At 42.5% G+C, this 16,469-nt stretch overlaps 2 protein-coding genes across 2 annotated transcripts in view; one reads left to right on the top strand and one right to left on the bottom strand.

The window, feature by feature from the left end:
- The first annotated feature begins 3,093 nt into the window (after window positions 1-3,093).
- LOC119654217 (D-aspartate oxidase) lies at window positions 3,094-4,501 on the top strand. The gene is made up of 5 exons (XM_038059430.1): window positions 3,094-3,341; window positions 3,402-3,611; window positions 3,666-3,962; window positions 4,025-4,218; window positions 4,281-4,501. The coding sequence occupies exons 1-5, from the start codon at window positions 3,151-3,153 to the stop codon at window positions 4,397-4,399; spliced, it is 1,011 nt and encodes a 336-aa protein (XP_037915358.1). The 5' UTR covers window positions 3,094-3,150; the 3' UTR covers window positions 4,400-4,501.
- LOC119654216 (protein polybromo-1) overlaps window positions 4,395-16,469 on the bottom strand; it is a 32,224-nt gene continuing 20,149 nt past the window's right edge. Inside the window, 12 exon segments of the mRNA XM_038059429.1 lie at window positions 4,395-4,717; window positions 4,780-4,867; window positions 4,929-5,056; window positions 5,235-5,500; window positions 5,571-5,999; window positions 6,068-6,136; window positions 6,221-6,569; window positions 6,632-6,795; window positions 15,316-15,657; window positions 15,725-15,849; window positions 15,914-16,187; window positions 16,258-16,444. Of these exon segments, the coding sequence (XP_037915357.1) occupies window positions 4,495-4,717; window positions 4,780-4,867; window positions 4,929-5,056; window positions 5,235-5,500; window positions 5,571-5,999; window positions 6,068-6,136; window positions 6,221-6,569; window positions 6,632-6,795; window positions 15,316-15,657; window positions 15,725-15,849; window positions 15,914-16,187; window positions 16,258-16,444 (2,644 nt within the window). The 3' untranslated portion in view covers window positions 4,395-4,494.

The following is a 16,469-nucleotide window of genomic DNA, read 5'->3' as shown; positions in this document are numbered from 1 at the left end:
TAATTTGGTTAACGACCTATGTGATGGCCGCACCACATCGGCAAAACTAACCACGAAAAGTCAATAGAGAGGTAAAGAGATACTAAGGTCCTCTGCATATTTACCCTATGACACAGAAGACGTTCCCAATGGAACATCCATTAAAGCTATCCAATATGCCAAAAGTAGGGGTATGGGAGTAATAGCAGAATGTGATGTCAACGCTCACCACATATGCTGGGGAATTTCCAACATCAATGAAAGAGGATCAAGACTACTTTAATTTGGTCAGGCGCTAGGTCATCGACATCACGGTGGCATCTCCTGACATCGCGGCTCTGGTCGGAGAGCTGGAACCGACGGCCCTGCACTTTTTATGCAGCTGCCCGGCCTCCTCTGATCTCAGACGAAGACACCTTGGCAAGATTTTCTTCAATGAATAATCTGCACACTCTCTGCCTCTGGAGAATGTTCTCAGATTCGCTAAAGCCTGTGAACGTCGTAGCGGAGAGCCATTTAATAGACGATTTACGGGGATAGTACAAAGGGTCTAACAATGGCATGAGTGCTCGGATTTGCGGGTTCCCCAATAAACTAAACTAAAACTAAATGTCCTGAAGTGTCATGGATACGTTTAGTTGCCGCATTGCGCTACTATTGCTGTATGAAAGTTATTTCGCTCGGATAAAGCACGGTTGTTGTACGAAGATTGGAATGGAGAGACCGTCGGGTTCGCAGCAGTATAGTGAATGTAGTATCACAAGCGTTATCTGAAGCATTCGCCAGGATGGTAGGGGACGGACCAAGCGGGGACGTTCGTTTTGCAGAGAACTCTTTGTTGGCCAATGAAGCAGGTTGCATACGCTGTAGCAGCAGATTAGATAGGATTGTCGTTAAGGGGGTCATCCTGTGTGTCAAATCCGAGGAATCGATTTTCTCTGGTATCACACAGGATGACCCCCTTAACAGTTCAATATGCTGATACTAAAGCTAAATAGTATACGGAAGTGAAGCGACGCAGCCGATGATTATTTTACGCAAATATTTGAAAAAATGACTAGAAGTCGTGGGTATGTAATGTGAGAATAATTGTCTACAAATTTAGAACGCGATAATTTCATTTCATTAAATTTTAATAAGTGCAACTCCAAGTTCACTGTAAGTAAATAAATAAAGATCACCGACTCGAGCTTCGTCTCAGTCTATGCAAACGTTTTGATAAGATCAGAGCAAATTGCAAAGCGCACAAAAGTACACAGCCATCTAATTACACTTTGAAAACAATTTAGATAAGGTCATTGACTGGAGAACAATTAGTGATACAATTGATAGAAATTTTGACGCGGTAACAAGAATAAAATAACGCCGGACTGAGAGCTTGGGCCAGATGCACACCAGAAGGCAAGGAAAATTTTACTCTCTCACATGCGGAAAATACTTGCTGGGTAACTAGGCAAAAAAAAGATTATTCGTGAGGTAAAACACATTCGACATAGTTGAAGGCTGTATCCGTATGAGCGTCTGCTGTTTAGTTGTACTCGTATGGTCCAAGATCCCACTGAGTTGATTAATTGTCCAGAAGTGAAATGCTGAGCAACTACTAGAGGAGGAGGCCGCGGTATTCTATTAAAAAGATTACGAACAGATCTACGAAAATCTAATCACTTGAACCGCAAACAGTAAACATTGGTCTAAAATTTTCCTTCCCTGATATCTTAGAGGGATCAGTTTTGTAAATTAACGATTATTTCTTAATATATTGGGTTGGGGAGAAAGAAATGTTGTATTTTGTCAACAGATGACGACACTTAAACATATCTTGTGTAGTAGTTAGTGCATCCGGTCATACTATACTGCGATTTGAAGACGACAATCTCTGCTATAAGTGTCTCTTTGACAGTGTTGTAATCGTATGTTTCAGTCTCAAGTTATAGCGCGTCAAAGATGGAGTCCCCCAAGCAAGAAACTCTTCATATTTTACGTTACTACCTGAGAGGTAAAAATGCAACGAAAGTGGCCGAAAAAATTTGTGAAGTTTATGGGTCCGATACTGTAACGATTCGCACATCACAGCGTTGGTTCGATTGATTTCGTTCTAGTGTAGTGGATGTCGAAGATACACCCCGTACTGGTAGGCCAATCGTCGTAGAAACCGATAAAATCGTCTAAATCATCCAAGTAGACCGGCATGTGAGTATTCGTTCGATGGGCCAGGAACTGGGTATAGACAATAAAACCGTTTGGAACTATTTGCAGAAGATTCGATTTCAAAAAAAGCTGGATGTTTGGGTGTCACACGACGCAAAAAAATCTCTTGGGCCGAATCAACGCCTGCGATGCACTGCTGAAACGGAACGAATTCGACCCATTTTTGAAGTGATGAAAAGTGGATCACGAATTACAACCTCGATCCAAACCATTGCCAAGCTCGGATTGACGGCCAGGTAGGTTTTGCTGTGTGTTTGGTGGGATTTGAAGGGAGTCATCCACTATGAGCTGCTCAACTGTGGCCAGACCCTCAATTTGGTCCTCTACTGTGAGCAACTCGACCGTTTGAAGCAGGCGAGTTACCAGAAGCGATCAGGATAGGTCAATAGGAATGGTGTTCTCTTCCACCAGGACAACGCTCGACCTCACACATCTTTGATGACCCCCCAGAAGCTACGGAAGCTCGGATGGGATGTTGTATCGCCTACCGTATAGTCCCGACCTGGCGCCAAGTGATTACCATCTCTTCCGGTCCTTGCAAAACGTTCTTGGTGCTACTAAGTTGGCCTCAAAAGAGGGGGGGGGGGATTATAAGAGCGGGATAATGAAGTTGCCTTCTAAATGGCAACAAGTTTGTGAACAAAACGGCGCATATTTGACTTAAATCGGATAACACTAATTATGTTAAATAAAGCGTCAAATTTCGATCACAAATGCGAAATCTCTTTTTCGTCAACCCAATATGTATTTCGTGACATAATTTTGTATCCGAGTGTAGAAGAAAAGATTGATCAATTTATACATAATCGTTCGACTAGAATCACTTAAATACTTTCTGTTGATAACAAGTGTTCACTCTCGAACTGGCTTGATAACGATACATGTGCGGCTAATTTATTTTGCCCAAAGCTCATCTCACGATTCAGTTCGATCCAATCCGCTCACAGTGAAGGTTGTGGCATTATGTTGAACATTGGAATTATCGGTGGTGGAATCTGCGGCTTCAGCTGTGCCGTGAAAATTAAAGAGCATTATCGAGATAAAGCCAAAGTAACTGTTATATCGGACCAATTTACACCCAATACAACTGGAGATATATCGGCTGGCCTTTGGGGGCCAATCTACTGCGGAGACACTAGTGAAAGGGATATAGTGTGAGTTCTAGACTTTGGGAAAAATATGCGAATGGAAACTTTTATATTTTTCTCCAACAGTCGATGGTCAAAAGGAATGCACGATTTCTTGCATGAATTATGGTTGACTGACAAAGCCGGCGAGGCTGGTGTTTGCTTGGTCCCATGCATTCGTGCTACAACAGATCTAAACGGTTTGAAGCCTTACTGGGATGATGTGGTTTTTGGCTTTTCCAAGTTCACACAGCAGGAGGTGGATCGTTTAAATAAGGAGCAAAACAAAGACTACAAGTATATTCTTCGTTCTACTTCTAAATGCTTGGTTATTTAATCAAAAATTCGTAGAGAGGCTTGTCGGTTTGTTACATTCACTTCTGAGCCAATGAAATTACTGCCATATCTAACGAAACGATTTGAGAGTTCAGGTGGAATTGTAACTCAAAGAAAAGTCTCATCATTGGCTGAACTAGTGAAGGATTCTCAATTTGATGTTATCATCAACTGCACCGGCCTGGGGGCGAAAGAATTTGTTCCTGATGATTCTATGCACGCTATTCGCGGGCAAGTGATTCGAGTTGCGGCTCCGTGGGTTTATTGTGTGCTGTTGGACGATAGCGACGATGGAAATTATATAATTCCAAAGTAATCGAACTAATCAGCAATTCATTCATCTTATCAATCTCACAAAATATTCATGTTAATAGTGTGGATACAGTAGTTTTGGGCGGGACACATCAAGTTAATGACTACAATACAACGCCTGATGCCGGTGATCGAAAGCTGATTTTAAATGGTTGCAGACAATTGATGCCAGGAATCGTTTGTGGACGCGAAATTCGCGAGATGGTGGGACTCCGACCAGGGCGATCTTCAGTTCGCTTGGAGATAGAGCCAACCGGTCAGATAAACTTTGGTTTCAAACGTTATCAATTAACTTACTAAACTTTTTGAACTTTTCAGCCAATGGAAAGCTCGTCATCCACAACTATGGACATGGCGGAAGTGGGGTTACTCTCGCTTGGGGATGCGCTGTAGACGTTCTAGACTTGTTAGTAAACAACACAAAAAGCAAACTTTAATTGGTAAAACGCGTACCTTTCATTCGATACACGCGAATGATCCTTTATTATGATAATAATGAGATTTTAGGAGGCTGTCTGAAAAGCCCTATTGATTAAAAACATTGTCGTTTGATTTCTAACACATCCTTCAGCATAAAGTTTCTCAGATGCCAGAGCGCATTCACCACTTCTTCGGGCTTATCTTGAGCGTGTTGACCGAGCCATTGTACTGGAAGCTTTGATACATCCACAGTTGGTGCAGTTGCTTGTGTGGTGCGAATTGTTTTCTCGTATGGAGAAATGTAAGACGCATTGCTCTGTAAGCCTTCAATATACCTATATCCGAGACAGAATACAGTTAATACTCTGGAGATGTACTCTAAGTTGAAAATATTTACTTTATGTAAGCTTCTGAATGTAAGACACGTTGTGGTCGCGGTGGAACTGTTACAAACATTGGCTCCGGCGGGGCAGGCGCTTGAATTACTGTGAAAAGATGTTCGTTTGATATTTTTCATGAACTTATGGAGCAAAAAGAAATATTTACTTGGTTGGGGTATTGGCATAGACTGCGGCGATGGTTGTTGTTGAGGAGTCGAGGGTGCTGATGTAGACGGCGCAGCACCAGGAACAGGTGTTGAAGGTGGTGCTGGATTTTTTCTTTGTATCAAATTTCTGTAGGAAACAAGGTCTATATTAAAGATTAATCTAAAACTGATACAATGAAAGAATATTCTAGAGAAATTTGCTCCATGTACTCTGTGCGATCTAACAATGAAATCAGATAAATCGCTTAAAATTACAAAATGTAGAAAAAACCAAATAGGGTTTCGGACTGCTCTTCACTACTTACTTTGTCTTATCTAATGTCATACTCTTGCCCCCTTTTGACAAATGCACCTCGCGAACATGCTTAATCAAACGCTGCAAATGTGGAAACGCTCCCAGATTTTTGCGGACCCGCACGCAATTGCGCCACATACAAAGATATTCGGTGTCATTCGTTTTGTTCACATAACTGCTCTGTACATGACCAGTTCCCTCCTGAATGCAGTGCTCCATACAGTCCAACGCATCTTCGAACTGTAGATCGCATTTATCCCATAAACACTCAAATATCTGAATCAAAAAATTATAAACAAAATACGCTATGAAAATCTTGAACGTTTTCAACATTTTATTGTATTACTTGTTGCGATTGCTGTGGCTGTTGGGGTTCAAGAGTGGGACTTCCACATGGATTACTGCTTTCATCTACCACTGCTGCAATTGTGGCTTGATCTTTATTGGATTTCGCAGCTTTCTCTTCCCATGCTTGCTTAACTGAGGCGGGAAGGTTTTTCCAATCTGTGCCGACCATTCGAGATATTTCGCCAAATGTGGCGTTAGGATTACCCTGTGAGATGGCTCTACGCATTTCACTAGAGAATAATATGTAACCTGTGATGACTTTTGGTTTGTTCGTTTTAGATTTATTTTTAGCCGAGACAGGTGTCGATGCAACTGAAGGTGCTGGGGAAGATGTAGTTGCTACATCGGAATTTACTGATGGCGGCCCACCATCTAGGGAGTCCTCTAAGACACCAATTGAGTCGGTGCTTGTCTCTAGTTTCGGCTCCTTTTTGAAAAAGGGATGTATTTATATTAGCAACAGTTTCATTCGGCCCTGGGATATCTATTACTTACCACCGGTATTTTTAAATCTGGTATTGGGGGTTGTATTTCTTCTTGAACTGAAATATCACGCAAACGAACCTAGGAAAGATACAAAATTGTATGGGAAAATAGCAATTCAAAATTAATTAACGATTCCCTAAGCTAGTAAACATTCAAAATTACCTTGATCGGCTTAATCGGTCTCCTGAAGTGGAAAATCTCATCGGGTGTAACCATTTGGCTGTGAGTAAACTTTCGCAACCCATTGCCTTGTGTGAATTTCTTAATATTCTTCTTTGCCTCATCAAACGTTGAATCACACACGTAGACATCACTTTCAGATATTTCCGTCGGACGACAGGTTGTATAGTCAGTATAATCCAAAACTGCACACTTACCAACTATGGCAATGATTGGATTAGTATCTTGTTGGCTCGAGAGTAGAAGTTCCTGTCGATAAAATGTTTTCGTTGTGCTCGTGGATATCTCGGTTGGCGCCAAGAGCCAAGGACCTCGGAAGAATGACTTTCCACTGGAAAAGGATTGTGTCCACGTGACTGGAATTTGTTTCAATTGATTTGATATTAAACTTACTTTGGAGTCTCCCAGATCGACGTGATTTGAACGATAGACTGTTTTCCATTTTGTATTGCCAAATAAACGTAGTCTCCAGTTTTTACAACTCCGCTACATATCGTATTATATTGTTCGAAGTAAGTATTACCTTCTTCAGGATTAGACACGAAGCACGGAACATTCTATAAAAGCGATAGCGATAGTAATTAGGCGTATGGTGCATGTATTGTTAGAAATTCTATTTTAATTGTAGGTAGGAGTAGGACAAAGGTATCAAACTATGATGCAAAAAGGATAAGTAGGTTCTCTAGGTACTTTGGTAGTGGTAGCTTAGAAACAATGGCATATTCTGTTAGAAGTAGTTTCGATATAGAAGGATAAAAGAAGTTACTTAGATGAAGGAAAAAGCGGAAGGCAATGTAGCCCCGGATCACTATCTCGTTGGCATGGTCCTCCGAGCTCGAATAACAACACCATCCAGGATCCCCTCTGGCAATCAGGTTAGAGTTAACACTGAAGCCATCCACAACACAGCCCTCCGCAACACCTATAAGAGCGAAATGGATGCCGCAATAACCGCAGTCAACAGAGATCCTGGAGAAGCATCAACAAATGATCTTCACAATCACCTGAAGAAGGTTATCATAAATACGGCCACAAACATACTTGGCCCCAGCCGCAAAAAGAGTCGGAACAGCTGGTTTGACGATATAAGCTAGTTTTGAATGCAAGCTAGCAACGGAACGGAAGAATGCTGCATACCGAGTAATGCTGCATTCTCAAAGGACGCGGGCACGCGCGGAGACTTATCACGAACTCCGGCGAGCGGAGAAGCGACTTTATAGACGGAAAAAGGAAGCCTGGGAGAACCAACAGGTCACTGAACTCGAAAAGTACTGGGAGCAACCGCACCAGGCGCGGAAGTTTTACCAACAAGTCAGCAGGATGAAGCCTTATACACCTCGATGCTCATCCTGCCGAGACAAAGAGGGATATCTGATTTCCGACAGAACGGGCAAATTGGAGCGATGTGTTGAGTACTTTGATGAGCTACTGAACAACCAGAACATCGGCGAGTTGGAGGTCCCGCCAACTGAAGACGACGCACAAATACTGCCACCACCAAGTATAGGAGAAACAGTGTCACCAGGAGCCGATGGAATTACAGCCGAATTGGTTAAATATGGAGGCGACCAGTTACACCAAGTGGTTCAACAACTGATGCCCAAGATTGACCCATACCAAAGAGGCTTCACTCCAGGCAAGCGATGGAAAAACTGTTGGAATATGGACAACAGTTCCACCATCTATTCATCGACTTTAAAGCCGCCTATGATAGCATAGCCAGGGTAAAACTGTACACGGCCATGAGAGAATTCGGTATCCCGACGAAATTGATAAGACTGGCTAGGTTGATCCTGACCAATGTGCGAAGCCAGATAAAAGCAGCAGGATCACTCTCAAGACCATTCGACATCAACAACGGTCTACGACAAGGGGATGCCCTATTATGCATCCTCTTTAACCTGGCCCTCGAGAAATTGATCCGTGATGCTGAGGTAAATGCAAGAGGTACGATCTTCTTTAAGTCCACCCAGCTACTGGCCTATGCTGACGATATCGACATCATGGGAAGAACCACCCGAGACGTACAAACTGTCTTCATCCAGATCGAGCAGGCGGCATTCAGCGCGAGATCTTAGGCTGCATACCAACGAAGCCAAGACAAAGTATATGGTGGCAACGTCAGCATCGAAAACCAACAACATCAAACCGCACTGGTCAAACAGGAAGAATAAGGATAGGAGAATACAACTTTGAGACCGTTGATAATTTCTCCTATCTAGGGTCGAAAATCACAACCGATAACAGCTTCTTCTTTCTTCTTCTTTTTCTTCAGCCTTTGTCCCGTTCACAAGCGGGGTCGGCTCATCGTGATCGGCTTCGCCATTTGGCTCTATCGAATGCCTGATCTGGGTGCAATCTCGAGGCTTTCAAATCCCCGTCCAGCGTATCAAGCCACCGTTGCTTAGGTCTGCCTTTTGGTCGTTTACCATCGACTTCGATGTTCAGACCAATCTTTGCAAGTGAATTCTCGTTTGCACGAATTGCGTGACCATACCATCGAAGACGCCTCTCTCGCAACTTTTCCACGATCGGTGCAACCCCATAACGATCGCGGATATCCTCATTTCGGATGTGATCTAAACGTGTGACGCCACTAGTCCAACGTAGCATCTTCGTCTCCATTACCGCGAGACGCCGTTCATTGTCTTTTATGGTCGGCCAACACTCAGAACCATAGAGAGCGACTGGACGGACAACATTGCGGTAAATTTTAGATTTGAGACGTTCGTTGATACGTCGATCACAAAGGACACCAGTTGTGGAACGCCACTTCATCCAGGTTGCGTTAATGCGTGAAGCAATTTCATAACGCAGCTCTCCATTGGCTGATAGCGTTGACCCGAGGTATTTAAATCGCTCAGATCTGGGCAGATCACTGCCGCTGACAGTGATTGTGCCTGTTTCATGGGGATCGGTCGTCAAAAATTCAGTTTTGTTTAAATTCAATCTGAGACCGTGTTGCATGAGGCGATCATTCCATTTTTGGACAAGTTGCTCGAGATCATTTTTGCTATCAGATGCTAGGAAAACATCATCTGCATAAAGCAGTGTGTAGGGCGCTGGACGTTGGATATCCCGTGTGACGGTGTCCATAACAAGGACAAAGAGGAGTGGTGAGAGGGCACTTCCTTGATGAACACCAACAGAGACACGAAGCGGTTTTGATACATCCGCCATACTTCGAACTTTACTTTTCGGATCGTGGTAGAGCAATTGAACCCAGCGCACGAGTTCTTCTGGCACGAAGTGTTGTCGTAAAGCATACCAGATGAGTTCGTGTGGTACACGGTCAAACGCTTTCTCTAGATCCAGAAAGGCAATGTAAAGAGGGCGATGCTTCTCACGGTGTTTCTCCATGAGTAACCGCGCAGCGTGTATTGCGTCAGTAGTTCCGCAGTTCTTGACAAATCCGGCTTGATTCACGGTTATTTCAACGATTTCGCGAATACGGTTGTCAAGAATGCGTTCAAAAATCTTCATGGTATGGGAAAGTAACCGGATCGGACGGTAATTTGAACATTCTGCTGGGCTACCTTTCTTTTTCCATATTGGAACAGTGGTACTTTCTTGCCAGTCAGATGGTGTTCTTCCTTCCTGAATAACCCGGTTAAAGAATTCACTCAGCCACGGTGTTGGGTCCCAGCTCTTTGCTTTCCAGAGCTCAGATGCGATGTCGTCAGGTCCTGTTGCTTTCCCCGATTTCATTTGTTTTATTGCCTCCTCTACTTCAGTTGCGCTGACTGGTGGAACTGCTCCAAATGTCGGCAATGATTGTGGAAGTGGAGGATGAGCAAATTCTTCAGTTGAAATCTGCTCGAAGTATTCTCGCCATCTATCCGTGGCGGCTCGACGATCAGTAAGCAAAGTACCGTTTTTGTCATTAACACAACAGAAGTGTTCGATATCCTGTGTGCGTTCATCACGGCTTTTAGCAAGTCGGTACAGATCTCTCTCGCCATCCCGAGTGTCCAGTTTATCGTAAAGATTTTTGAAATGGTTCGCTCGGGTGACAGCGACCGCTTTCTTTGCTTCCCGGTTGGCATTCTTATAAATTTGCCAATTAGCAGGCGTTTTATCGTCGAGAAATTTGTGGTAGAGGCGTTTCTTTTCACGGACCTTCATTTCAACATCATCATTCCAAAGCCAAGTATCTCGGTTGATGTACCGCTTACCCGGCTTGGTGACCCCGACGGTTGCAGAGGCCGCTTTGTGGATCGTGTCTTTCATTTCAACCGATAACAGCTACGATGATGAAATCCGCGCACGGTTGTTGTCAGCCAACAGAGATTATTTCAGCTTACAAAAACTGTTAGCTTAGCTCTTACTGTAAAAGACAATGATCTTGCCAGTCCTCACGCATTCCTCGGAGGAGTTCTTAGCAAGAAAAAATGCAAACTCTTGGCCGCGCTCGAGAAAAGAATGCTCCGAAGAATTTTTAGCACCCTACATGAGGATGGATGATTCCGTAGACTATATAACGACGAAATCTATGAGCGATATCATGACCGTGAGGTCGTGGATAAAATCCGGCTCAATAGGTTACGGTGGGCGGGTCACTTAATCCGTATGGATGAGGATGATCCAGCCCGGAAAGTCTATAAGGGCAATATCTATGGTAGAAAAAAAAGACGAGACAGACCCTACATAAGATGGAGCGATGCCGTAGGTCAGGATGCCAGACAGCTTTTGGGGATATCGAATTGGTGGACCTCTGCACAAAACCGGGATGTCTGGAGTTCCTTATTTAGGCAAGCCTAGACCGGATACCGATTATTGCGCGTTGATGATGATGAAAGTGGAGATCTGAAATCCAAAACAGATCTAAAGGGGCTTAAAAACATGTTACCCTTCTCTCTCCCTTCAAATGCGGAACAGACACAGTTCCTGGAATTGTTGGACACCGCCAACAAAGCGCTCCCGAGAGCATCCCTCCAACAACCTAACACACAAACAAAAAATCTGACAAAAATCCAAGCCACCTACAATGAGATTGCTTATCCTAAATACGCAGTCATTATACAGGAAAAAAGGCGTGTATCTGGACGATGTTAGCGTCTTCAGAAAACTGCAGGCCAGCAGAGTCAAAGGGGTAAACGATATCAGCAGGGGTAACCGATCAACAGCGACAGAAGCTAACTCCTTCATGCGAGAAACTTCTCTCCTAGGCAACAACTTAGAAGCCTTCATCGCGCTAAACACTGCGGCGAGAATAGGCACCTAGAGGATGTTTTAATCAATTTGAACAATGAAAAAATTATAGAAATTATAAACTCAGACCTGCCAGTTCTCAATGTCGAACGACTTGCCAGCTTCAAACCAGATGACCCAAAAAGCCCCATACTCACTAAAACCCTAAAGATAACCTTCCACGATACGATCTTACCAAAACAAACTAAACTAAACTATTTCAGATAATAAACAAATCAACCTACAACATTGTTTCAGACGATGAAAGGAAAATGATAAAGGGGCTTAGGTCTACTTACAACAGAACAAACAATACTAAAGACTTGGTACAAATCAAATTGCTTACTAACCTCTCATCCCCATGAAAATACTACAATTTAATATCAGGAGAAACTTCGACGAACTAGAAGTCTTTCTCCAACAAAACAAAATCGATGTAGCACTACTTCAAGAAACAACACGGATGCCTACTCCTCAACCAATTATCATATCTCCCCCCTACATAGACCAGATGGTTATGGTGGCCTCGCCACATTCATTCATAAAAGGTAGAAATTTAGATCCATACAGATAAACACTCAAATAGAATCTCAATGCTTTGAAATCTCCATAAAATATAAAAAGATCTTAACGAATGTATACTGCCTTCCAAAAACTCCTAAAAATACGCTAAAACGCGACCTGACACTCATATTTGATGCCCATCAATGTCACACACTGGGAAACTTCAGACTATCACCTCTCCAAAACTTTCCATTTCCGATCACCTACGACATTGAGGAAACAACCGTGCAAACAAATCACCTTACACGCCAAAACAACTTGCTGGAAAAACTCGTTTCTATAAATGTTGGTTCCACGCCCACAGACATGGAAAGCGCGGTCCAAAGTGCCCTGAAGGCAGCACGCTTCAAACAGAACGCTAATGCATACCTGCCCAAACAGTGGTGGAACGAAAAATTTAGCGAAGTATACACAGAAAAAATTCGGCGACTCAAAGCCTATAAAAGGTGCAGAACGTTCCAAAACTTTCGAGCGCTCGAGGAAATAACACAGCTCTGGCGCAAAGAAGTAAACTTGACCACAAAAATTCTTGACTCCTCCAATATATTGACAAAAGAAAGCAATCCCTCCACATTCCTTTGCATTCCAGAAACATAAATCCACCACCGACTGTATCAACTCAGTAATAGATAGTATTCAACATCTCAAATCTAAAAATCTAATTCCTATTGCCGTCATCGTTGATTTTACGAACGGATTTGAGTTAGTAGATGTCAAAATCCTGAACGAAATACTTACGAACATCCGCACACCAATCGAGCTACACTCCTGGATCATAAACTTCCTTTCGAACAGAACCCTAACATTAAACACTAGTCAAACAGTTGACAACAATGGACTCCTACAGGGAAGTTGCCTGCGCCCCACGTTATTCAACCTCTACACTGCAGTACTTCATAAAATTCCCGATGCCCAAAACCAAATATTCCAGTTGGCCGATGATTGCCTGCTACTCACTAGGGGACCCACTACAGAAGGGGCGCTTAGAAATGCCAAAACCCTAACCGAGAAATTAAGCCGGCTATCAAATGGTCTCAGGTTGAAAATTAACCATGCAAAATCCAAACTCAGGCTCGTCAATAGGACCAAAGAAAACTCGGTACAACTGGAAATTTACCAAAATACAATAACAAACGCTCATCGTATCAAATACGTGGGTATTCTCGTTACAAACAACCTTAACACCAGGCCACATTTCTCCGCTAAAATAGTCAAAAACTCCCTACCAAGGGAGGTTACCAACTCCCTAACGAATTTCAACTCAAACCTACACCCCAACATCTTCCGATCCCTTCTTAGCTCTAGAGCTGACTATGCAACGCCACTCAATCTAAATATCCCAAAATACACACTGTCGAAAGTAGAGTCGCAACACAGAACCCAAATAAAGCACATCTGGGTCTTTCAAGCTCAACGCCGAACCATGTTGTGTACGTTCTTGCTAAAGAACTCCCACTTGAGTATCGGCAGACATTTCAATCTCTGAAATCCCTAATAAACACTCATCTCTACCATCCACAGAGCAGATGTCCTGGACCGCAACCCACTTCCCCACATGTCTAAATCCTAGCTGAATATAATGACCTAATAGCACAAATCCAGTCACCCAGTCTGCCAAGAAAACCAGAAAACCTCTTTGTACATCCAAATATAGATGCCACCCTACTGGAATCGGAACAATCGGAGGGTCTTAAAAGCCACTTCAAATCCCTAGTTCAAAAGCTTCTCTCACGAGGCTATGCAGTCTTATTTACGGATGCGTCGAAAACCCCTCAAAGTACCACCTGTGCGAACCTACACCTAAGCTCAAACGGCACTCACATTAGAAAAATAAATCCAAACGCTTCTGTCGAAACAGCCGAACTCACAGCCATAAATTTGGCTATTACTCAGTCACCAAAAATTGCATTCTTCAGTCCATACGCCACAGACACAATAGTCCAAGACATTTTCAACAATATCCAAACCCTAAAATCTAAATGCCTAATTTTCTGTTGCTCCGGGCTCGGAGGAATTCACCAAAACACCAAAGTCGATGAAGAAGCCAAAAGAGCCCACGCAACTACGGTAACAAAAACTTGCATATCAAGCAACGATGTCCTCCAGATAGCCTACTCACGGCTAGTAGCGGACTGGTACTCCAAATACCACACCACCTCCACAGCTAAGGAAAAATTCTTCTATAAGATATTCCCCTCTCCGGAAAATGCAAACTGATTCAATTGGGCCAAACAAATCAAAATTGCAAATAGGATCATCACCAACCACACTTTCAACAAAAAATATCTCCACAAAATATGAAGACACCCTGGCGGACTCTGTCCACACTGCCTCGTCTCAGAAGGCAACCATCATATCCTTATCAATTGTCCAAGATACTATTCGCTGAGAATTCGTTTAAATTTTTTATAAACCAAACAGACCTCAACATCGCTCATAAAAATAGTCACCCGGACTAATTGTTACACTAGCTACCCACATCCAGCTGGCAATACAACCTGAGGCTATCCAACCCTTGACATATACTGACTCACTTGACTGATGTCAGGCAAAAGCACAAATGTCACCACAGGAGGAGAAAGAAAGAAAGAAGAAAATAAGCGCAGCTCCAAAAAAGTCCCAAACTTAAGCGTCAGTCTCTGGGTCAGTAATCCCATCCTCTTCATAGACGACAAGCTGTTCATCATGAAGAAAGTATTATACTAAAATGATAGAGTGTAATGAACGATAGAGTCTGGTTCGCAGATATAAATTGTTTTCATGGATCAAAGGGGCAATGTATCAAGAAGTGTTTCGTCTAGATATTGTTGAGGGTGTGGTGTTTTCGTGGGTCCAGCAGGACATTTGTGATGTGAAATGGATGTTTGATCAAAGCTCAGTCCTTGCATGTAGGGCAAAAACCACATAAGAATGATATCGGAGTCATTATCGTCAACTTCATCACATTTGTGAAATTGCGTGCCATGCATCATTCTCATGGACTATAGAGTATGGTTAATTTTGGAAATTAAACCCATGAAGACGGGAAGGTGCAAAGTGTCATATACTAAGTTATGTTTGTAACTTGTGCCCAAGGGTCTTCTATACCCGTTTGCGTTTTCTATAACCTTCTAAAATTGCGCGAAACATAAACCCCTTATTTATAAACGATGAGTAATTGATACATTTTCAAAATAATCAAGAGTCCAGTAAATTGTATAGTTAGTAAAAGAAGGGTACTATGATCAATGGGTACACTATAACCAGTAAAGGACGCGGTGCGACTTTCCCTTAACAGAATAATAATAGTAAGTGAAGGTTCACAAAAACAAAAAAAAACTTACCGGTTTCTCCTTCTCAACCAACGCCTCCTGCAACTGTAGTTCAGCCAACTCTCCTTTGTGTTTCTCCACACGTTCTTTAAAAACGGACATGATACGTTTCAACTCCAATGTCGTTTCACGTGGTACCATTTTGATTGGATCATTTTCACGAATAAACGGCCACAGTTTCATTTTCTTGAAGAACCGTCCTTTCGTGCTGTAACGCGATTCACAAACATAGACATCCTTATCGGCAAAACCTTCTGGCTTCACTTTGATGTAGTCTTTCACATTCATAACGTAGAGTTTATTCAATATTTTACTGAGCGGAACAGCTACGTGTTGATCACTTTTGAATACTTCCTGAATAAGAAATGAAAGAAAACAATGTAAATTCTGCACGAGGGGCGTGGAGATATCGATAAATTACCTGCTCTAAGAATTTTCTTGATGCAACATGATACGTCTCATGCGGACGTAAAAACACGTTCCCGTACATCATTTGAATGTTGTCGTTGTTTGTCCATAGACGTTCAATATAGACAATTCCAGGGACTGAAAATTATTTCATTTATTTTAAAATTGTCATTATAGAAATATGACACAAAATAGTTCTTACTTTTGTTATCGGCTTGTTCGTAATAAACGAAATCGCCTGGTGAGTAGACTTTCTGATCGATGGTCATGCTTTCACCTTGAGTTGTCTGGAAGACAGGATTAACATTAATGTGTAATAGTAATCATAAGATGTGCGATTGTCTTACTGTTGTGTCCATGTCTTCTTGATCTTGCTCTTCTTGCAGCAATTTTGACTGCCGCACGGCTTCTACTGCTGCACTTAGATGCATCGCTGTGTAGTTTAGTGCAACTGATGTCAGAACGTCTTTGCACAACTGAAATTTAGAATTTCTCATGTAACATAAAGGGTTCTTCAAAAGGCCTGAATATTATATTTTAACATACCTCATCGCGTTTCTTGATGAAGAAGGTTTGAAGTTCGATTGAGTCTTCGAACACCTGTGAATCCGTGCGGGATAACTTGCGAGCACGGTCTAAACAAGAGAACACGTCTTCTTGGAAAGTATCTAAACGTTTGTATAATCCTTTGTCCAGTCGACGCTTAATTAAATCTAAGGAAATTCCTCGTACCCTGAAGGATTATTATATGAAAGGAG

Source organism: Hermetia illucens, chromosome 4 (genome assembly GCF_905115235.1).
Source record: "Hermetia illucens chromosome 4, iHerIll2.2.curated.20191125, whole genome shotgun sequence".
NCBI classification, from domain to species: Eukaryota; Metazoa; Arthropoda; class Insecta; order Diptera; family Stratiomyidae; genus Hermetia; species Hermetia illucens.
The sequence above is the reverse complement of the archived record's forward strand: the minus strand, read 5'-3'. Positions and strand labels throughout refer to the sequence as shown.

Coding starts and splice junctions, on each gene's coding strand:
- LOC119654217 (XM_038059430.1), top strand. CDS start 3,151: ATGTTGAACATTGGAATTATCGGTGGTGGAATCTGCGGCTTCAGCTGT. Junction 3,612..3,665: donor GAGCAAAACAAAGACTACAA/GTATATTCTTCG, acceptor AAAAATTCGTAG/AGAGGCTTGTCGGTTTGTTA. Junction 4,219..4,280: donor CTTGGAGATAGAGCCAACCG/GTCAGATAAACT, acceptor TGAACTTTTCAG/CCAATGGAAAGCTCGTCATC.